Source organism: Oryctolagus cuniculus, chromosome 15 (assembly GCF_964237555.1).
Source record: "Oryctolagus cuniculus chromosome 15, mOryCun1.1, whole genome shotgun sequence".
Taxonomy (NCBI): domain Eukaryota; kingdom Metazoa; phylum Chordata; class Mammalia; order Lagomorpha; family Leporidae; genus Oryctolagus; species Oryctolagus cuniculus.
This window is the reverse complement of record NC_091446.1, coordinates 37,179,108-37,202,875: the sequence shown is the minus strand read 5'-3', so window position 1 is coordinate 37,202,875 and position 23,768 is coordinate 37,179,108. Positions and strand designations below refer to the sequence as shown.

The window sequence follows — 23,768 nt, the reverse complement described above, 5'->3', positions numbered from 1 at the left end:
GCTGGATCGGAAGTGGAGCAGCTGGACTTGAACCAGCACCCATATGGGATACCGGCATTGCAGGCAGTGGCTTTATCTGCTATGCCACAGTGCTGGTCCCTATCCATTTGTTTTAATTGTGCCCCTTAGAGTAACACAGAACAAGTCCATTTTTTATTCAGCATAACAGTTTATCAGATATTAGAGATCTTGTTTCCTCTTTTCTTTAGAACAACCTCATTTTTTTCAGTTTTTCTGGCTTCTTATCATCCTGAACACTTTGCGGTTTGTTTATATCCCTCCTGAGTGACACACCCACAGTTGAACACAGTTCCTGCACTGCATTCTGGCAAACACAGATTGAAATGGCACAGTTAAATCACTTCTCTAGACTGTGTGCTCTCTTAAAATCTAGAATTGTATGGCTATTTGTAGCACTACTGACTTGACTTAATCTTGTGGACAACTAAAATCCTCTCATGTATAACCGTCCACTGAAACATAAATTTCCCCTTTTTATATTGTAACAACTGCTTTTTTTCTTCCTAAGTTAAAGTTTTAAATTTTGACCCAGTTAGCCTAGTCATTCTAATAATTGTTTCTGTCATCTTTCTGTTGGCTCTTTCCCTTTTGCCAGCAGCACTGCAGTGAGCATTATTATTTATCTTTCAAGTGTTTGAAAATATTTAGCAGTTCTTTAAAGAACACTTTTGAAATTTAATACCAAATGATTTATCAGCAATAAGCTGGTTAATGAATGCGTCTGTATCCTGCTGTAATATTCTACAGCTTTTAAGTCCTGCTGGTTCAAGTACCTTGATGAGTATTAGTTTTCAGATTTCTAAGATCTGATATGAAGGAGAGATGATTATCAAATACTTATCTAAGAGCTAAACTCTGTAACTTTTTCTCACCACCCTTGATAGAGGGGTGGTTTCTTCTTTGTATTTGCACCCATTCATTTGATAAATATTTTAACTGTGGCACTAATATGGCACTTGTCATATTACATTAATGTATTATTGGCTGACCTCTCTGTATGAGCTGTGTGAGTGTAAAACCTTAGCTTAATCTTCTTTTTTGGCCCTGGATTCCAGCTTAATGCTGACTTGATAAATAATAAAGACTTCATTAATACTTGTTGAAGTGTACTGTTTAGCCAGATGTTTGACCTGGCCTTGTTCTAAGATTCTTCTTAGTTTATATGTAGAAAATTCGAGGCCTTGAAGCTGAGAGAGAGAAGAATGCTTATCACCTCACAGAGAAGGACAAAGAAATACAGCGACTCAGAGACCAGCTGAAGTCCAGATACAGTACCACTGCGTTGCTTGAACAGCTGGAAGAGAAAACAAAGGAAGGTGAAAGGAGGGAACAGTTGCTGAAATCCTTATCTGAAGAGACAGATGTTTTGAAGAAGCAGTTGTCTGCTACAACAGCAAGACTTGCTGAACTTGAAAGCAAAGCCAGTACACTTCGTTTATCCCAGGTACTAATTCAAATGCAGATTTGTTTTTCTGATGCAAAGTGTAATTTTTTTTAAAGATTTATTTATTTATTTGAAAGTCAGAGTTACACAGAGAGAGGAAGGAGAGACAGAGGTCTTCCACCTGCTGGTTCACTCCTCAGATGACCACAATGGCCGGAAGCTGCACTGATCCGAAGCCAGGAGGCAGGAGCTTTCTCCAGGTCTTCCCATGCGGGTGCAGGAGTCCAAGGACTTGGGCCATCTTCCGCTGCTTTCCCAGGCCATAACAGAGAGCTGGATCGGAAGTAGAGCAGCTGGGTCTCGAACTGGTGCCCTCAAACATGGGATGCTGGCACTGCAGGCAGCAGCTTTACCTGCTATGCCACAGTACCAGCCCCAAGTTGTAATTCTTTTGAAGAATGAGTTTGTTAAAACAGGCTTGCCAGATAATGAGGCAGCATAGTAAGCTTCCAGGTCACTCAAGTTTTTTTATATCCCAGTCCTTACTCCATAAGCAAAAACAGTTAATATGATTCTCTATACTCACTATTCCTTTGTTTTACCCAGGGTACTATTCAATAACCAAAAAGATTTTATTGATCTCTTATTTCTGTGGTTTGTATCACGAAAATAGTAGGTTTCATTTTTCATTATTTTTTATATTTGGAATTACTATCAATTATGATATCAATTGCGCTTTTTCTTACTATTATATGCATTCCTCTACCCCATCCCTCACTTGCCATTCTGTTTGAGAGGCACTGGGTAGATGATTTGGCTTCAGACCTTGGTTTTGCCACTTGCTAGCCATGTTTCTCTGAATAAATTCCTTGACCAAACAAGCCTTAGAGAAAATGCTAGAGTTCAGCAGACTGCTTTCCTAAACCTCAGTGCCAGTCAGTAATTGGGATAAGAATACCAATGATTAAATATGATAATATTTGTGTATTGAATAGCATAGTTCCTGGTATGTAGTACATGCTCAGTAAATGATACTTACTGATCAAGAACTTTGATTCTTTTGGAAATTTTGGGTATTTGTGTATTAGTACCACCTAAAGGGGAAAATATTTAGCTTTCAAAAGTAGTATCTCCATGTTATTAAGAATCTGTCTTTGCACTTTATGTCTCCTCCAGGACATTTGCAGTCATCAGACTTACATATTTATATATACTTTCATGATAGGCATTTGATGAGCTAAAGAAATTAGATTTTTCTGGAGAATTTCTTTTTTTATTTTTCAAAGATTTATTTATTTATTTGAAAGTCAGAGTTACACAGAGGAGAGGCAGAGAGTGAGAGAGGGAGAGAGAGAGAGAGGTCTTCCATCTGTTGGTTTACTCCCCAGTTAGCTGCAATGGCTGGAGCTGTGCTGAGCCGAAGCCATGAGCCAGGAGCTTCTTCCAGGTCTCCACGCAGGTGCAAGGGCCCAAGGACTTGGGCCACCTTTCACTGCTTTCCCAGGCCATAGCAGAGAGCTGGATAAAAAGTGAAGCAGCCAGGATTCGAACCTGCGCCCATATGGGAAGATGGTACAGTAGGTGGCGGCCTTACCCACTACTCCAGCGTCGCCCCTGGAGAATTTCTAAAGGGTTGAAATTCATGAAACATCACAGTCAGATACAAATAGGTTGAATTAAATCTCCTCTTAAAGTTCAAGTTTCTTCACTTTTGATTATGATATGCAAATCTTGGTATGAATTTTTGGAGGCAGGTGCCTTCCTGCTAGTGGCTCTCCCATTACTGGAGTGAGTCCTGCACAAGCTCTTCCATTTCCAGCTGTGAGACACAGCATGTGGAGAACTGCCTAGAAGAGCGTATGGGGGCCAGGCCTCGGACTGGCGTGTTTCACTTCTACTCACGTTCCAGTAGACACAATGCAGTCGCTAACTCCACTAACCACAGGGAAGGCTGGAAAACAGTGCAGTGTTACCAGGGGAAAAAGGAAAGGGATTTAGTAAACTTACTCTGTCATAGTTTCTACCTTGATGGCTAAATTTAGAGCGAGAGAGGAAGGACTACACACTAGGGTAGTCTTTGGAGGAAAAAAATATTTTGAACTTCCTCACCCACGTTCACACAGTTAGCTTAGCTTATAGCTGTTAAAAACGGAAATACAGCTCCCTCTGAGTTTGGTGGCTAACCAGGGCGCCTAACCACCTACTTCCCTTCTTTGCCTCTATAAGAAAATGAAGAGGAGAGAAATTATATTTGGGTTCTGTTTATGTAACTAATATTAGTAGTATTAAAGGTTGAGCATCCCTAATCTAATACCTGGTATACTCCAAAATCTCAAATTTGTTGAGCACATGTGATGTTGCATGTGTAAAATTTTCCATCTGATCTTAGGCAGTAGTTCAGTCAAAAAACATGTACACTAAAAACATAAAATAACCTTCAGGCCATGTGAATAAGGTGTGCATGAGACAAGTGAATTTTGTGTTTAGACTTGGATTCCCTCTCTAAGGTATATCATTTATGCACATATTCCAGAGTCCCAAAAATTCTGAAATCATAAGCATTCTGGTCTTGAGCTGTGGAGTAGGGATATTCAACCTGTACTAATACAAAATGTAATTCTGGCCGGCGCCGTGGCTCAATAGGCTAATCCTCTGCCTGTGGTGCCGGCATACCACGTTCTAGTCCCGGTCAGGGTGCCGGATTCTGTCCTGGTTGCCCCTCTTCCAGGCCAGCTCTCTGCTGTGGCCTGGGAGTACAGTGGAGGATGGCCCAAGTGTTTGGGCCCTGCACCCCATGGGAGACCAGGAGAAACACCTGGCTCCTGGCTTCTGATCAACGCGGTGCGCCGGCCGCAGCATGCCAGCCGCGGTGGCCATTGGAGGGTGAACCAACGGCAAAGGAAGACCTTTCTCTCTGTCTCTCTCACTGTCCACTCTGCCTGTCAAAAAAAAAAATAATAAATAAATGTAATTCTGAGAAAAAGCTTTTATCTCTTGTATGACCGCTGAATATTTTCTAGATTTCATTTAAATAGCTCATTGGTTTGTTTTGTCTCTTTTTGGTGAAAACCAGTGGACTTTTTATATGTACTAAGGGTAATGCTGGTGATCCTGGGGTTCGGAAGTCAAATTAGATCTGAAATCTCAGGGTTTCCGGTTGCTTAGGAAGCTTCCAGGAGATCTTCATTTTGACAATAGTCCTGTGTTAAGTATCACCTGACTTGATGGTTTACCTTCATGTGTTAGATCTGGATTTGGGGATACTCCTATGAAATATACTGTATTAATATGGAACTGAATATAATGTTAAGTGTATGGTGTTAACTTATATTGGGTTATTTACAGACTATGGCTGCAAGCTGTTTTAATTCTTCAATGAGTAATATTCATGAAATGGAAATACAGCTACAAGATGTAAGTTCATTTTCTTTTGTTAAGTTATGGGCAAATAAGACTAATTTGTTCTTTTTTAAAATTAAAAAAAAATTTTTATTCAAGAGGCAGAGAGACCTAGCCAGATAGACAAAGCTCCCATCTGGTGGTTCACTCCCCAAATGCCTGGAACAGCCAGACTAAGGCAGATCAAGCTAGAAACCTAATCCAGGTAGCAGGGACTCAAGTACTTGAACATCACTTGCTGCCTGCCAGGGTGCACGCTGATGGGAAGATGGGATCATGAGCCACAACTGGGAATTGAACTCAGGCACTCCGACATTGGACATGGGCATCTTGACTGATGTCTTAACCATTAGGCCAAATGCCTGCTTCTGTTTATCCAAGTGTTGGAAATATCGGTGCTGTGACTTGAAAAATATCTGTTGATGAGACAAGAGAACTGAGTGGTTTGTGATCATCCTCTGAGTGCTAACTATGGTCTCTTTAGGATAGAAAGCCCTAGAAGCCACCCATTTCTATGAAATACTTTTTATAACATTCCTCCTCCATCTAAATCGACTTTACCCAACTATTTAATTGTTACAATGTAATTTAACTTGCAGTTTCTTCTCAAGATTTCTTCTCATTTTGTTTATCCATGCAAGGTGTACTCTTCAGTTTGAATTCCTTTCGGAATGAGGATTTCCTCATAGTATGAAAGGGAAATACATTCTTTGTATATATATTACTTCTTTTCCCTAGAATTTGATATGAGCCTATTTTAGATATGTTGTAAAGCTGTATTATTTCAACCATGCCTTAAATTGATAGTTTTTGTTGAGAATTGAATAAACCTGTTAGGCCTGCTATGCATGGTGAATTTTGTAAGTTTTAATATTAGATAAACAAAGTATAAAGTTCTGATTAACTGTTAGGTCAATAGGTACATGTTTTGATTCCAGAGATATCCTTGGCATGTCCACTCTGAGCTAAGCATGTTCTTAAGATTGCTGTTATGTTTTATTTAGCAAGTGTCTCTTGAAGTCTGTTTGATTTACAAAAGAATTTAAATCTCTTGAGTATCTGTCTAGCACGGTGCTCCAATACTTTTATTAGAGTGATTTACCTAAGAGGTAATTGAAATGAAGAAGAAGAATAATTTTTTTTTTGATGTTCTAGTGAGCTTTTATAGAAATAACAACCATCTTTTCTGAACCTTATAAACTCAGTAGATTCTAGTCCACATATCTGCATACAGTTTAACACAACGTACAGATAGAGCCTCAATGGAACATTTGCCAATTAACAGCAAGTCAGTTTTTCCCTTTCTCCGAATAGTTTCAAAATTTAGAATTCCCACAATTCGCTACTAATTGGAATTGGTCACTTGTGACTAGGAACATTCAACTTTTTTCCCATTTTTACTGAGTGAATATAAATGTTTTCAAGTTTGTTTTGTCCCAAAAAATTTAAGTGACTCTTTTCTCTAGGTACTTCTCTCCCACAACCGTTGGTTAAAATATAGTAACCTCTATCTTAATAACTCAGCTGTACCCTGTCTCCGGCCCTGATCTGCTGTGTGGACTGAAGAATTCAAACATAGTTCTGTTGGGATTCCCTCAGCTGTGGAGGGGCAGGGTCCAGGTGCCTAGCCAGCTCCCTCTGGCATCATCAATTCTAATATGCTTTGGACACTTAATGCTTTAGAAGCATTCAACAAGTCATTTTATCGACTCTTATTTTACAGTTTTATTGACAACTTTGATAAAAGATTTACTTATGTATTTACTTATGTATTTGAAAGAGCTACACACACACATACACACACATACAGAGAGAGAGAGAGAGAGTCTATCTTCCATCCACTACTTCACTCCCCAATTGGCCACAACAGCTGGAGTTGTGCCAATCTGAAGCCAGGAGCCAGGAACTTCTTCCTGGTTTCCCACATGGGTGCAGGGGCCCAAGAACTTGGGTCTTCTACTGCTTTCCCAGGCCATAGCAGAGAGCTGGATCGGAAGTGGAGCAGCCAAGACTCAAACCAGCGCCCATATGGGATGCTGGCACTGCAGGTGGCGGCTTTCCCGCTACGCCACAGTGCCAGCCCTGAAAATCTGTTTTTTAAGATTTATTTATTTATTTATTTATTTGAAAGGCAGAGTTACAGAGAGAGAGCCACAGACAGATCTTCTATCCACTGGATCATCCCCAAAATGACCGCAGTGGCCAGAGCTGGGCTGATCCAAAGCCAGGAGCTAAGAGCTTCCTCTGGGTCTTCCATATGGGCTCAGGGGCCCAAGGACTTGGGCCATCTTCCACTGCTTTCCCAGGCTGTTAGGAAGCTGGATCAGGAGTGGAGCAGCCACTACTCAAGTTGGCGCCTGTATGGTAGTGCAGGCAGTAACTTTACCTGCTATACTACAGCACTGGCTCCTGATGAAAATCTCAATTGCATGCCTAACAGTTACGGAGATGACACAGAGCTGGAAGAGACAGCTAATGCAATGATGACTTTCAGCTTTCAGAACTAATATCAGCATTTATTGATAGCTATTAAATCTATTTGTTGATACTGTTAAACAGGAAAGATAAGATACAGTTAGAAGTGAGGAGTGAAGAAATACTTTATTGAAGTAACATCGCCATCATGTGGTCTTTTAGAATATTGCCTCTTAAATCTTAAATCCATATGTAATTTTTCTGTTTCATACTTTAACTAATTCTGGAACAGGTTTCTATAAAAGAAAAATAAATTCATGACCATCCAATATTGACTTAAATTTATTTGTATTAAAATACTTCTTAAATATTGACACATGTGAACTTTGATATAAAATTAGATATCTTGGGGCTAGTGTTGTGGCACAGCAAGTTAAGCCACCTCCTGCGATGCCAGCATCCCATTTGGGTACTCGTTCAAATCTTGGCTGCTCCACCTCCTATCCAGCTCCCTGCTAATGCTCCTAGGAAAGCAGCAGAGGATGGCTAAAGTGTTTGGGCCCTGCTACCCATGCTGGAGACCTAGATGAAGCTCTCAGCATTTTTTTTTTTTTTTTTTTTTTTTGACAGGCAGAGTGGACAGTGAGAGAAAGAGACAGAGAGAAAGGTCTTCCTTTGCCGTTGGTTCACCCTCCAATGGCCGCCGCGGCCGGCGCGCTGCGGCCGGCGCACCGCGCTGATCCGATGGCAGGAGCCAGGAGCCAGGTGCTTTTCCTGGTCTCCCATGGGGTGCAGGGCCCAAGCACCTGGGCCATCCTCCACTGCACTCCCTGGCCACAGCAGAGGGCTGGCCTGGAAGAGGGGCAACCGGGACAGAATCCGGCGCCCCGACCGGGACTAGAACCCGGTGTGCCGGCGCCGCTAGGCGGAGGATTAGCCTAGTGAGCCGCGGCGCCGGCCAGCTCTCAGCTTTTGACTTTGGCCTGGCTCAGCCCCAGTCATTGCAGCCATTTGGGGAATGAACCAGCAGATGGAAGATTCTCTCTCTCTCTCTCTCTCCCTCCCTCCCTTCCTGTCTTCCCTCCCTCCCTCTGCCTTTCAAATAAATAAATCTTTAAAAAAACATTAGGTATCTTTAGCATCCTACACACTATAATTTACAGGTATTTGGATATACATGTGCTCCTTGAGTCACATAGTGGTGCTGTCTCTCTTATAAACTATGTTTGAGGAAGAGACCTTTCTTTTGAAAGATGCATAGCATATGAATAAGAACTATAATACAGGGCCAGCGCCATGGCTCAATAGGCTAATCCTAATCGTGCAGCGCCGGCACACCGGTTCTAGTCCCAGTCAGGGCGTTGGATTCTGTCCTGGTTGCCTCTTCCAGTCCAGCTCTCTGCTGTGGCCTGGGAGTGCAGTGGAGGATGGCCCAAGTCCTTAGGCACTGCACCCGCATGGGAGACCAGGGGAGGCGACTGGCTCCTGGCTTTGGATCAGCACGGTGTGCCAACTGCAGCGCACGAGCCACAGCGGCCATTGGAGGGTGAACCAACGGCAAAGGAAGACCTTTCTCTCTGTCTCTCTCTCTCATTGTCCACTCTGCCTGTCAAAAAAATAAATAAATAAAAAATAAAAAACTACACTACAGGAGCCAGTGCTCTGACTTAGTGGGTAAAGCTGCCACCTGCAGTGCCAGCATGCCATATGGACACCAATTCAAATCTTGGCTACTCCACTTCCAATCCAGCTCTCTGCTATGGCCTGAGAAAGCAGTAAAAGATGGCCCAAGTCCTTGGGCCCCTGCACCCATGTGGGAGACCCAAAAGAAGTCCAGGCTCCTGGCTTCAGATTGGCCTAGCTCCAGCCACTGTTGTGGCCATTTGAGGAGTGAACCAGCAGATGGAATACCTGTCTCTCTCTTTCTCTCTCTCTGTAACTCTGCCTTTCAAATAAATAAATAAATCTTAAAAAGAAAAAAAAGAACTACACTGCAGATGGCAGTGGATTCAAGTAAGATGACTACCTCAGCCTATATTGAGCAAGGCATGAATCCCAGCAGTCTTCTCAGCCATACTAAGTTCACCGTGAAGTCAAGTTATTTGAGAATGATTGTTTTCCTTGAACTTTTATTAGGAAAATTGAAAGTAAATACATTGAACGATGGTATTTCTACCATTAAGTTTCAACGATGAGATTCTTTAAATCAAATTACTGTAGTGAAGATAGCCATTTATAGATATTTATAATTTTCAAGATATGATACAGAATGGATATACATGATCTCCACTTGATCAGGGAACTGTTAAGCCTATAAAGAGAACCATTTTTTTATATTTGTAAAATTTTTTATTAATATAAAGAGAACAGATTTTATACATCCCATAGGTACAGGTCGAGGAAGACAACCACACTTCCCTCACTCCCCTGCTCCCCAAAGCCCTCTCTCTTCCCTCTCCTCTCTTCCTTAGTTTTTACAAAGATATAATTTTAGTTTACTCTATATTCACAGGCTTAATTCACCACTAATCATAATATTCAACAAGTAAAAAGTAGGAATACCATATTCCACAGGAGTATAAACATGAGCTAAAAATGACAATCATATCCCAAACTGACCATTTTATTCCTTTACACGTTTTTGTATTCTATATTAGCTGCCACATGTCAGAAAACATACAATATTTGTCTTTGAGACTGGCTTATTTCACTAAACATAATGATTTCAGTTGTATCTATTTTGTTGTAAAAGACAGGATTTCATTATTTTTTGTGTTTTTTTATACCACATTTTCTTTAGTCATCAGTAGTTAGACGTCTGTGTCGATTCCATATCACATTCTGTATTATGAATTGAGCTCTAATAAATATGGAGGTACAAGCCGGTGCCGCGGCTCAATAGGCTAATCCTCCGCCTTGCAGCGCCGGCACACCGGGTTCTAGTCCTGGTCGGGGCGCCGGATTCTGTCCCGGTTGCCCCTCTTCCAGGCCAGCTCTCTGCTGTGGCCCGGGAGTGCAGTGGAGGATGGCCCAAGTGCTTCGGCCCTGCACCCGCATGGGAGACCAGGAGAAGCACCTGGCTCCTGGCTTTGGATCAGCGCGGTGCGCCGGCCGCAGCGCGCCGGCCGTGGCGGCCATTGGAGGATGAACCAACGGCAAAAGGAAGACCTTTCTCTCTGTCTCTCTCACTGTCCACTCTGAAAAATAAATAAATAAATAAATAAATAAATATGGAGATACAAATAACTCTTTCATACATTGATTCCATTTCCTTTGGATAAATTCTCAGGAGTGGGGTGCCTGGATCATATAGTAGATCCATTTTCAAATTTCTGAGGTATCTCCAGACTGTCTTCTATGATGGTTGTACCAGTTTATATTCACACCAACAGTGGATTAAGGTACCTTTTTCCCCAGACATCTTCACCAACATTTATCTTTTGATTTTTGGATGATAGCCATTGATGAAACCTCATTGTGGTTTTTATTTGCATATACTGATGGCTAGTGATTTTGAGCATTGCTTCATATATCTGTTGGCCATTTGAATTTCATCCTTTGAAAATGCCTGTTCATGTCCTTTGCCCATTTCTTGACTGGATTGTTTGTTTTGTTGTTGAGTTTCTTGAGCTCTTTATGGATTATGGATAATAATCCTTTATAAGTTGCAAATTTTGCAAATATTTTTCCCATTCTGTTGGTTGCCTCTTTACTTTATTGAGTGTTTCCTCTGTAGTATAGAAGCTTCTTAGTTTAATGCAATCCTATTTGTTTTTGCTTTAATTGCCTATGCCAATGTCTTTTTTAAGATTTATTTATTTATTTGAAAGTGAGAGTTACGCACAGAGAGAGTAGAGGAAGAGAGAGAGGTCTTCCATCTGCTGGTTCACTCCCCAGTTGGCCACAACAGCTGGAGTTGAGCCAGTCTGAAGCCAGGAGCCAGGAACTTCTTCCAAGTCTCCCACATGGGTGCAGGGGCCCAAGGACTTGGGCCATCTTCTACTGCTTTCACAGGCCATAGCAGAGAACTAGATTGGAACTGGAGCAGCCAGGACTCGAATCGACACCCATATTGTATGCCAGCACTGCAGATAGCAGTTTTACCTGCTACACCATGGCACTGGCTCCATATGCGAATGTCTTGCAGAGTTTCCCCAATGTTTTCATCTAGTATTTTTTATCAAGTCATAGATTTAGATCCTTGATCCATTTTTTTAAAAAAAGATTTATTTATTTGAAAGGCTGAGTTATACATACACGCACACACAGACATATCTTCCATCTGCTGGTTCACTCCCTAAATAGCTGCAATGGCTGGAACTGGGCCAATCCAAAGCTAGGAGCCACAAGCTTCTTCTGGGTCTCCCACGTGGATGCATAGGCCCAAGCACTTGGGCCATCTTCCACTGCTTTCCTAGGCCATTAGCAGGGAGCTGGATCAGAAGTGGAGCTGGGACTCGAACTGGCACCCATATGGGATGCCAGCACTGCAGATAGTGGCTTAACTCACTGTGCCACAGTATGGTCCCCTCCCTCATTTTATCTATTTTGAGTTTATTTTTGGATAAGAGGTAAGGTAGGGGTCTTGTTTCATACTTCCACATGTGTAGATCCAGTTTTCCCAGCACCATTTATTGAAGAGACTGTCCTTTGTCCAGGGGTTGATTTTAGTTCCTTAGTCAAAGATTAGTTGGTTGTAGATGCATGGATTAATTTCTGGTGTTTCTATTCTGTTCCATTGGTCTTCATATCTATTTTTGTGCCAGTACAAGGATGTTTTGATTATAACTGCCTTGTAGTATATCTTGAAGTCTGGTACTGTCATGCCTACAGCTTTATTTCCATTCTTTAAGTTTGCCTTAGCTATTTGGGGTCTCTTGTATTTCCAGATGAATTTTAGCTTTGTTTTTTCTAGATCTGAGAATGTCATTGGTATTTGATTGGGATAACATTGAATCTAAATTGCTTTCGGCAGTGTGGACATTTTAATATTAATTTTCCAATCCATGAACATAGATTTTTCAATTTTTCTGTGTGTCTTCTATTTCTTTCTATAATGTTTTATAATTTTCATTGCAAATATCTTTCACATCCTTGGTTAAATTTATTCCAAGTATTTAAGTTTTTTTTTTTTTTTTTTTTTTTTTGTGCTATTGTGAATGGGACTGATTTTACAAGTTCTTTCTCAGCCATGGCATTGTCTGTGTTTACAAAGGCTATTGATTTTATATCCTGCTATTTTACCAACTCTTCTATGGGTTCCAGTAGCCTCCTAGTGGAGTCTTTTAGATCCCCTATATATAGGATCATGTAATCTGCAAAAAGGGATGGTTTGACTTCCTCCTTCCCAATTTGTATCCCTTTGATTTCTTTTTCTTGGCTAATGGCTCTGGCTAAAACCTCCAGGACTATATTGAATAGCAGTGGTAAGAGTGAGCATCCTTGTCTGGTTCCAGATCTCAGTGGGAATGCTTCCAGCTTTTTCCCATTCAGCGGGATGCTGGCCATGGGTTTGTCATAAATTGCCTTGATTGTGTTGAGGAATGTTCTTTCTATATCCAATTTGCTTAAAGTTTTTATCATGAAAGGGTCTTGCATTTTATCAAATGCCTTTTCTGCATCTATTGAGATAATCATATGGATTTTGTTCTTCAGTTTGTTAATGTGATGTATCAGATAGATAAATTTGCCAATGTTGAACAATCCCTGCATACCAGGGGTAAATCACATTTTGTTCTGATATTTTATTGGATTTGATTAGGTAGTATTTTGCTGAGGACTTTTGTATCTGTGTTCTTCAGGCATATTTGTCTGTACTTGTCTTTATTGTATCTTTTTCTAGTTTTGGAATTAAGGCGATGCTAGTCTCATAGAAAGAGTTTGGGAGGAGTCCCTTCCTTTCAGTTGTTTTTAATAGGTTGAGAAGAATTGGAATTAGGTCTTTAAATGTCTTGTAGAATTCAGCAGTGAAGCCCTCTGGTCCTGGGCTTTTTCTTTGTTGGGAGGGTCTTTATTACGCATTCAGTCTCCACCTTGATTATTGATCTGTTTAGGTTTTCTGTGTCTTCATGATTCAGTTTTGTAGATTTGTATGTGTCCAGTAATTTATCCATTTCTTCTAGATTTTCTAATTTGTGGCATATAGTTGTTTGTAGTAATTCCTGATGATTCCTTTTATTTCTTTGGTATCTTTTGTTATATTTCCTTTTTAATTTTCTGATTTTATTGAGTTGGATCTTCTCCCTCTTTTTTTTTTTTGTTAGTTGGGTCAGTGGTGTATCAGTTCTGTTTATTTATTCAAGTCACCAGATCTTCATCTCACTTATCTTTTTTTAAAAAGATTTATTTATTTATTCGAAAGGCAGAGTTACAGAGAGACAGAGGCAGAGGCAGAGAGAGAGAGAGAGAGGTCTTCATGCACTGGTTCATTGCAGATGGCTGCAATGGCCAGAGCTGGGCTGATCTGAAGCCAGGAGCCAGGAGCTTCTTCTAGGTCTACCACATAGGTGCAGGGGCCTAAGGACTTGAGACACCTTCCACTGCTTTCCCAGGCTATAGCAGAGAACTGGATCAGATGTGAAGCAGCTGGGACTTGAACCAGTGCCCATATGGGATTCTGGCACTGCAGGCAGTGGTTTTCCCCACTATGCCACAGTGCCGGCCCCCACTGATCTTTTATAGTGGGGTTTTGTTTGTTTGTTTCAGTTTTGTTTATTTCTTGTCTAATTTTAATTTGTTTCTTTCTTCACACTCATTTTGGGTTTGGTTTGTTGTTGTTTTACTGTGTCCTTGAGATGCACTGTTAGATCATTTATTTGATGCCAGCACTAATTGCTGTAAACTTCTCTCTTAACACTGCTTTTGCTGTATCCTGTATGTTTTAATATGTTGTATTGTCATTTTCATTCATTTCTGAGAATATTTTTATTTCTTTTTTGATTTCTCCCATGAACCACTGTTCATTCAGGAATGGGTTGTTCAGTCTCCCTGTGTTTGCATATTTTCTGGAGTTTCTTAAGTTGTAAATTTCATTCCATTATGGTCAGAAAAGATACATGATTTCAGCTTTTATGTATTTGCTGAGACTTGCTTTATGCCCTAACATATGGTCTATCCTAGAGAAAGTTCTGTGCACTGATGAAAAGAAAGTGTATTTTTCAACCGTGGGATGAAATGTTCTGTACAGATCAGTTAGGTCCAATTGGTCCATAGTGTAGATTAGCCCTGTTGTTTGTTGATTTTTTTGTCTAGTTGATGTGTCCATTGAATAAAGTTGGGTGTTGATATCCCCCATTAGTATTGTATTGTAGTCTATTTCTCCTTTTAGATCCATTAACTTTTTTTTTTTTTTTTTGAACAGCCAGGGTCCCTAGCATTGGATGTGTATACATTCACTATAGTCACATCTTCCTGTTGAATTGATCCTTTAATCATTACGTAGTACCCTTCTTTGTCTCTTTTAAGATTTTTTGTGTTAAAGTCTATTTTATCTGCTATTAAGATGGGTACATCTGATCATTTTTGCTTTCTGTTAGCATGAAATCTCTTTTTACATCCTTTCATTTTGAATCTGCATGTATCTGATGTGACATAAGTGAGTTGTGTTTCTTGTAGGCAACAAATAGATGGGTCTGTTTAAATCCATTCGGGCCAGTCTGTATCTTTTAATTGGAGAATTTAGGCCATTTGCAGTCAAGATTATTATTGATAAGTAAGGATTTGGTCCTACCATTTTTCCATAAATATTCCTATTGTTTGCTTTGGATTTCTTTTGTACATTTTTAGGAGATTTTCTGCCTTCACATTCTTTCATAATAATGACTATTCTCTGTTTTTGTGTGTAGTACATCATTAAGGGTCATTTGTAAAGCTGGACAAGTGATGACAAATTCTTTCAATTTCTGTTTGTTTTAGAAGTTCTTTATTTCATCTTATAAATGAGAGCTTTGCAGTATTTGCAGTATTCTAGGTTGACAGTTTAAGAAAGGCACACAAAATGTACATAGTTGTATAGAGAGCAAGGCAGCCATGGAGGAGACAGGAGGCCAGGCTGTTACTCTGAGGGACAGGAAGAGACAGATTATGAAGGATTTTAATATCAGCCTAAGGGAGTATAGCTTTAGTTCTAGCAAGTAGTATGATGCTTTCAAAAATTGTTAGTTACTATTGTAATTAAAACAGTTTGGCACTTTGAGTGATCGAAGAAGAGGTTAAATTAGAGATAGCTATTTTCCCCCAAAATATAGCATGGTCATTGTGTTAATTAACCAAAGTTTGTGGTGGTGGCCTGCATCTCCTCTCACTCTGTCAGTGGGGAAATTACCCTCCTGCTGAAGATTTATGTTGCTGAGCAAAAGGTAAATGGATGCATTTTTCTTCTTTTTTCTCTTAACTCAAATCAGGGCTTACCAAGGTTAACAGCAAAGCACCGCTGAAGTATGCATTCCTCTGGGGTAGGTGGGCCATCGCATGGGCATCAGGTTGGGAGCTCAGTCCAAAGCAGTCTGGCCATTGTGAAGGGGGTAGGGCCAGGCTGCATATGATCGTATATGCCTTTTTTGGGACCCTTTTTCTGTAACATTTTATGTGCATGTGACATCAAGTTTAGATGTGCATGCCCTCATCACACAGTCATTGATATTTATTTTCCCTACCTCTCAGGAACATGAAACAAGAGGGGAACCAGCCCATCCTCATGGACTGAATGCCTACATTGGAAAAGAGAGAAGAGTTAAAATTTCTTGCATATTGGCAGTATATAGGGATGTCTGGTCTTCACCACATCCCCCACCCCCCTGCCAGCAGTAGTAGATCAGCTGTCTTCTCCACTAGCTGTTAACTTTCAGTAGCAAAACTGTCACCATCCTTGGCAAAATGGAAGGGTGGGAAGAGAGGGGAAGAATGGTGTAAAGTCGCTGGGGATGACAGGGCTGCTTTGACAGACTCCTTCCTGCTTTACCTTTAGTTAAATTTCCAACGATGAAGTAGTTAAAAACAAAAAGACTTGGAGGGTGTGTGGATTTTTCATAGTTGACAATATCATTAGTCATTTGATGAAAGATAAAAGACTGTTGCTTGGATTCCTTTGTCTGTTTTAACATTCTTGTTTTTTATTTTTCTGTTGTTTTTCTTTCATCTTCACTATAAGGCTTTGGAGAAAAATCAGCAGTGGCTTGTATATGATCAGCAGCGCGAGGTCTATGTCAAAGGACTTTTAGCAAAGATCTTTGAATTGGAAAAGAAAACGGAAACAGCTGCTCATTCACTCCCACAGCAGACAAAAAAGACTGAATCAGAAGGTACTGACTGCTATAAAAATGTTCTTTTGAGCTTGACATTTTCCAAAAGGAGTGATTCATCAGATTTAGACTTTTAATAGATATGTGTTAGGAAGTAAAATAAGAGCGAGGCTTCCAGCTCTGAAGTAAGAGACACCATCTTTGCAAGTTTATTTTGTTTCCTGGCGGTTTCAGTGGAGAGGAGAGCACAGACCCAGGGTAAAGGGTCTTCTTCAACAGCCGTGATGTCACAGCACAATTGCACCACCTGTGCACGTCCTGCCCCTCCTTCACAGTCCTTCACTGTTACTGCCCCGCAGCCGGCCTCGTTACCAACTGTCTTTCTACTTTGTCTCCCTTCAGCAATCACTCCTATGAACCCCTGGAGGAAGAATACTTTTATAGATGATACTTAATAGTTTGGACCTCACCATAGAATTCAGATCAATTTTCTTATTCGTGCTGCTGTCTTTTTGCCAAATGCTTTGCAGTTTCTCTAACACTGATCTCAGTTGAATTTCACAACCACCCTGGAAGATAGGGCAGGAAGGGTCATTATTCTTATTTTATTCACTTGATGAGCTAGAAGGGGAAAAAACTATGCAAAGCACTTCTTAAATGACTGATGATTCAGGCACCAAAACCTTGAGTTATATAAGGAGAATGCTGAAGAAAAGGGAGCAGAACTTGGCATCTTGGAACTTCCCATTGGCATATTTAAAATGAAACTAATGCTGAAAACAAAATAGGCAATATCTAGGGATAAATCAAAGCTTTTTGGACATTAGCAGCACAAACTTATTACTGTAGTACCTTTATATGTTTGGTACACATAAAAGTAGGGTTTCAGTTCTTGAGTAAGTCTAATGTTTTTCTTTGATATACCGTTCACTAGTTCTCTCCCTTCCAGCCCACCTCCTCCCTGCTTTCTCCCTCACTGTGTTTTTATCAAAGTCAAGTAAGCATTTGTTAAAATCGAATAATAATAGTACAGAGGACCTTAACTCACCTTAGCCATTTCAATCCCTGTTTCCTGTCTTTGTCAGAACAGCAGCTCTTAACATTTCTACTTATTAATTTTGATTATCATTTCTGTGTCTATAATCATGAGCTATATCCCTTCTTGTTGATTTTTCTTCTTTAGACACTAAAAACTTCCCCTCCCCACAGAACGGTTATATGACAGTTTTTAGTTCTTCTATTTGTTACTTTTGTCACTTTGTATAATATTCCCAAACTTCTGTTTCTTCCTCTATCATCTGTCCCCTTGACTTCATTTTGTCACTTGAGGAGATAATATAATCTCATTTATAGAAACATGTTTGATATTTAACTTCCTCAAGAATATTAGCCATTGTATAAAGTTAATTATGCCACAATGTTGTTTGTCACAGGTTATCTTCAAGAGGAGAAGCAAAAATATTATAACCATCTCTTAGCAAATGCAAGAAAAGATCTTGAAGTTGAACGACAAACCATAACTCAGTTGAGTTTAGAGCTTAGTGAATTTCGAAGAAAATATGAAGAAACTCAAAAAGAAGTTCAAGAATTAAATCAGCTGTTGTGTACACAAAGAAAGGCAGATGTCCAACATCTGGAAGACGATAGACATAAAACAGAGAAAATACAAAGACTCAAGGAAGAGAATGACATTGCAAGGGAAAAACTTGAAGAAGAGAAGAAGAGATCTGAAGAACTTTTATCTCAGGTAAACTTAACTAGTAAGCTTTTCCATGATTAATAATTCTAGGTTTTTCCTTGAGCACTTACTAAGTGTTAGGGACTATTTTAACAACTAGGAATCTAATGAGGAACAAAATAAGTTCCTGTCCCCTCATGGGAGTTTATATTCTAGATTGGAAATAGAACATAAGCAAATAACCAAAAAATAAGTAAACTAAAGAAAGTAAAACAGAGTGATAAAGCAAAGAAAAGGGGACCAGTGGAGGCCTCTCTGAGGAAATTGTACTTGACCAAAGACGTGTTAACAAGAATACAGGTGCGTGATGCACACCTGGTCTCTAGTTTGGGATGCGTAACCTTGGCAAATCACTCTGTTTCTCTGACTCATAGGTTATTCACTTGTCAAATGAATAACAGTTCTGCTTGCCTCATAGGGCTTTTGTGAGGGTCAGTTGAGAGAATGTATTAGTGCTTTATAAATTAAACAAGGTGAATGTTAGTAATCACTACAATCATAATGGTAATTCTTAAAATCCTCCCTAAGCTGAGCATGGGGAGGAGGAGTAGATTGTCTAATATTTGCTCTTGGTCTTTACTACCTTCATCTGTGTACAGATATGAGCAGGAACATTTGGGAGGGACGTAGCAGAAATTATTAACTTTGCTCTGACTCTGCAATTAAGTAGGGAAGGCACTGCCAGCTTTGTTGTCCCACTCAGAACGGTTACTGGATATCAGAACCACTGGCAAGGGGTGTGGCCACTGCAGAGTTCAGTGTTGCTTTTCAGCTGCCAGTCTGTGTCTCAAAAAGCTCTTGGCCTGATGGTTCTGCCCAGCTGCTTGTGTAGATAGCCACCAAATGACCAGTGGGAAGGACTCACCCCCGATTACCGGTGTTGTCCTGCTTGCATTTGTGAGGTTTGTGATGTCAGCTTCTCACACATCTCAGGTCCATTGGTTAAAGGTCAGATATGACAGCATTGGCTCTCTTTACGTCCTACAGGTCCAGTTCCTTTATACATCTCTGCTAAAACAGCAAGAGGAACAAACACGGGTAGCTCTGCTGGAACAACAGGTATCCACTGGGGTTGCTTCTAAATTCAGTTTGTCCTGTTAGGAAATGGAATTCCTCCTTGTGTGTACACTATACTGTGGAAAACCATTAAAATGCTGTGAAAATGTTTAAAGTCTTTACCGAGTCTCATTTAGAGAGACTGTGCTAGCCATATATTGCTGTTACTGAACTTAGCAAAACCAGCTTCTTGGAGGTTGTGATGACAATTTGCTTGACAGGTAAATCTTGGCTAGTGGCTATAATTCCTGCTGTGGCCAAACAGGATCTCTTAATAGTGCTACCTTACAGCTTCAAGTAGCACTCAGAGAGATGACATTTCTTCTCGGGATGCAGGGCCAAGAGTCTTAGTATATTTATATTCCAAACTGGAGAACAGTCACCTCTCTGCCTTGTCCCTCCCTTGTTCTCCCTCATCAATAAGGAAATGAGGAGGCATAATTCTGACCAGCAAGTACCTCAGATATTAGCTTTGCTCCTTGGATAAACCAAATCCTCAGCCATAAGCATCCACATTTATCAGCATCCCACTGTGCTCAGTTGAATTCTTGACATGATTACAAGTATTCTTGTGCTAATTGAAAAATAACAAATATTCAAGATCACTGACAGTATATGCTAGTTGTGATTGTCATATCCTGGGCATTTTCAGATGCAGGCATGTACTCTAGACTTTGAAAATGAAAAACTTGATCGTCAAAATATGCAGCATCAGTTGCATGTAATTCTTAAGGAGCTCCGAAAAGCAAGAAATCAAATAACACAGTTGGAATCCTTGGTGAGTCTTCAGTGGCTGAGCTACGGTCTTTCTTCTTTTTCTTTCTTTCTTTCTGCCATCTTTCTATTTATCATTTCTTTGTATTCATCACATCATTGCCCAGTCTAGAAGGATGCAACTTAAACGACAGCTGCTTTATCTCACATCAGCAACCAGAGCCCTTGTCACATTTGACGCAGCTGCCCTGCAGGCGTCAAGTCAGAGCACCTGGAGGAAGCATGTTGGTTCCTCCTGATAACAAGTACATTACTGGTCTTGAGGTCATCCCCAGACACCCCAGGTGCTGCTGTACCTGCAAGCGGGAGCAGTCATAGAATTCTGAACTGCAATTGTGTTTTTCTACTAAGCGAGAGAAAATGTTGTTTTTAAGGGTAATAGACTGTTTCTGTTAAAATGCTATTTAGTTATATTATCAACTAAGCATATTTCATGAACTATCTTGAATATATAATCTTTTGAAACATAAACCTCTACATAACATTGTTCCTCTGAGGAAAAGACATTTTTTCCCCATTGACATATTTTCTTCTTACTGATAACTTTCTGGACGGATGCTTTAAAGGTTTGTGTGTGCGTCTGTCACATTAGTCCATGTTTCATATGTCATCCTGCCACCACAGAATAATTGGAAATGGTGAGATGTTACAAAAGTAATTCCTTAGTTATTGGAATTGGAGAAAAAAGCAATTGTTAAAAAATCATTTGGGGGTGGGTGTTGTGACATAGCAGGCTAAGCTACCACTTGGGACATCCAGTCCCATATGGGAGTGCTGGTTCAAGTCCTGGCTCCTCCACTTCTAGTCTGGTTCCCTGCTAATGAACACCCTGGGAAGTGGGTGATGGCTCAAATACTTAAGTCCTTGTCACTCACCTGGGAAGTTCCTACCTCCTGGCTTCAGCCTGGTCCAGCCCTGATGTTGCAGGCATTTGGGGATGAACCAGCAAATGGAAGATCTCTCTGCCTTTCAAATAAATAAACAAGTAAATAAATAAATGCTAAAAAAAAAATCATTTGTAACTCCTATATGAATTAAACAAAACATGTTTTTGTTCCATTTTTAGTATGTCATTGATTTTGACAGTTTATATTATTTGAAATTAAAATTTATAATTCCTTTCTGTCAATGACTATGTTGTTCAGAGTCTTGTATTTCAGAAAGAAAGTAAAATACTCATAACTTTTTGTTCCTGCTACCCAGTGTTTTCATAATGTGCTGTAAAGTACTCAGTTCTTCATTAAAAAAAAAAAAGCATGAGAAAACAAACTCTCAAAGGTATGATACAGTTCTTAGTCATTTCTCTGTGAAACCTGTTTGATCTGCTAAGATTCTTTACTGCTCTTTTTTCTAAAAAAATATTTATTTTCCTATTTCAAAGGCAGAGTGACATAGAGAGATCTTCCATTCTCTGGTTCACTCCCCAAATGGTTGCAACAGCCACGGCTGGGCCAGGCCGAAATCAGGAATCTGGAATTCCATCCGGTCTCCTACATGGGCACTGAGGCCCAAGCACTCTGGCTGTCCTCTGCTGCTTTCCTATGCACATTAGCAGGAAGCTGGATCAGAAGCAGAACAGCTGGGGCTCAGACTGACATTCCTGTATGGGATGGGAGTGTCACAAGTAGCGGTTTAACAGGCTGTGCCTCAACACTGGCCCCTGCTTACTGCTCTTAATGTTATATCCTTCATTATTACTTAAGTTGTTCCTGTTTTACAAAACCAGCAAATTTAGTCAGCCCCATTCACAGCCCCTCCTCTGCATTAGCTATGAGCATCTTAACAAAACCTATCCCTAAGAGCACCCAACTCTAGTACTTGCTGGCTATGTTGGGTAATTACAGTAATTCATAATCACCTCACATATTGCCAATGAAATACAGCTTGAGCATCCCTAAACTGAAAATCTTAAATCTTAAAAGTTCAAAATTTGAAACTTTTTGGGCCCTGACATGACAAATAGAAAATTCTATACCATGAAAATATTTTATACACAAAATTATGAACTATATAGTGTAACATTAGCTTCAGGCTGTGTGTAGATGTGTATGAAACAAATGAATTTCATATTTAGACTTTGGTCCCGTCCCCATGATATCTTATTATGCATATGCAAATATTATAAACTCTGAAAAAAAATCTAAAATTCAAAAACACTGATTGTAAGCTTTTCAAGTAAGGGATGTTCAGCCTATACTGCTGAGTAGAGATTCAAAAGAAAATCTGTTTGCAGAGTTGAAGCAACTGCCGTATCTATGGAACAGTTAGAAATTGCTGAACACGTGGCCTTGCATACAAATGGTGTTCATTTTACAATTTATTTTCCAGAAGCAGCTCCATGAGATTGCCTTCACAGAGCCATTAGTTGCTTTCCAAGGAGAGACTGAAAATAGAGTAAAAGTTGCCTCACCCAAGAGTCCAACTGCTGCGCTCAACGAGAGCCTGGTAGAGTGTCCCAAGTGCAATGTTCAGTATCCGGCCACAGAGCACCGCGACCTGCTTGTTCATGTTGAGTACTGTTCAAAGTAGCAAAATAATGCTTCTCTGTGCCAGAAATACAAAATGTTGTACCTGATGTTGGCTTAAGGACACTTGGAATTACGTATTTCGCCTCTTGTATGAGAAACTGCCTGTCTACCTTTGGCATACTGGCGTTCGAGTGAATCATTGTGGGTTTTTTCTTTTGGCTGCTTTGCTTTTTCCTGGCAGTGATACCTCCCTGAAGTGGTTCCTCTTCGGGCCGTGATGACAGAATGTGAGTAGTGTGTCCTAAGACTTCTGATGTTTTGCACTGTTAAAGTACTTGATGAAGAAAAACTTAGTTCAGCTTATTGCTTGTGGCTTAAATCTGTTGCACCAGAAGGAAAATATTTTATGTTTTGTGCGTCTTAAAGAGTCAAAGCTAATTAACCCAGGATCTTACTGTGTTAGCATTTTTAATCCAAGCACTTAGTAGTAAATCTACAATTCTGATTTTGGTGTCCACTGTTAAAAGGAAGTGATACTGTTTTCATTTTGTTTTCCTTACAGTTATAGAACGGTTATTAGAAAAGATGGAAATTTCCTTGGTCTTTGTTGCTGCTTGCTGTTGAAAGTGTAAACCCAGCTGTGTTCTAAGACAAAGAAGATACTGTTTAGGAATGCTCTTAAGTAGCCACACACAATATTTTCTCACGTGTTACCTCGCTGTAACTTTAGCTTGAATTTCATTAGGACAGGTTGGTTAGCTAAAATTGTTAAAATGAGTTTTAACAAAGCCATCTAGCCTTTTCATTTGATTTTTGCAGGTATTTTATTTATTATCATTTTGGCACTCTTAAAGCTGGGCGGTGTAATTACCAGATATTTATCTGAATAGATATTTTTATACATGCTTGTGTAAACCAAAATTTTTTTATTCCTTCAGGTTTTCTAACATGCTTAACACTGAGCTACTGTTAGCAATATAAAGAAGAAAAGAATAAAATTATTTAATAAGTTTTGTTATGTCTAATGTATATTTTATATGCGTCTAGGGGACCTAAGCTTTAGTGTTGGGGTTTTCAGGTCAGCAGACAGTGTAGAGCAGGTACGGATGCACCCAAGCGGCCACTTGGTGAAGGAGGCAGAGGAGCAGGTGCTCCTTCGTCAGTAAGTATGAGTCTGAGTTACTTGCTAAAAGGGCAAAACCATGAGCATAATAAACATAATAAATTATAGCATTTTTTTAAACTCTAGAAATTGTACAGATCTTTTTATAGAA

General features: G+C 40.0%; 1 protein-coding gene across 2 annotated transcripts in view; it reads left to right on the top strand.

The window, feature by feature from the left end:
• Positions 1-23,507, top strand: part of CEP55 (centrosomal protein 55) — a 28,077-nt gene extending 4,570 nt beyond the window's left edge. The window contains exons 3-9 of one of the 2 annotated variants that reach the window (XM_008270214.4): positions 1,190-1,465; positions 4,751-4,819; positions 16,368-16,518; positions 17,892-18,205; positions 19,184-19,255; positions 19,905-20,030; positions 22,358-23,507. In XM_008270214.4, the coding sequence (XP_008268436.1) occupies positions 1,190-1,465; positions 4,751-4,819; positions 16,368-16,518; positions 17,892-18,205; positions 19,184-19,255; positions 19,905-20,030; positions 22,358-22,555 (1,206 nt within the window). In that variant the 3' untranslated portion in view covers positions 22,556-23,507. Of the gene's footprint in view, positions 1-1,189; positions 1,466-4,750; positions 4,820-16,367; positions 16,519-17,891; positions 18,206-19,183; positions 19,256-19,904; positions 20,031-22,354 lie in introns of both variants that reach the window. The other variant, XM_002718513.5, reaches the window with a different exon arrangement.
• The last annotated feature ends 261 nt before the right edge of the window (positions 23,508-23,768 follow it).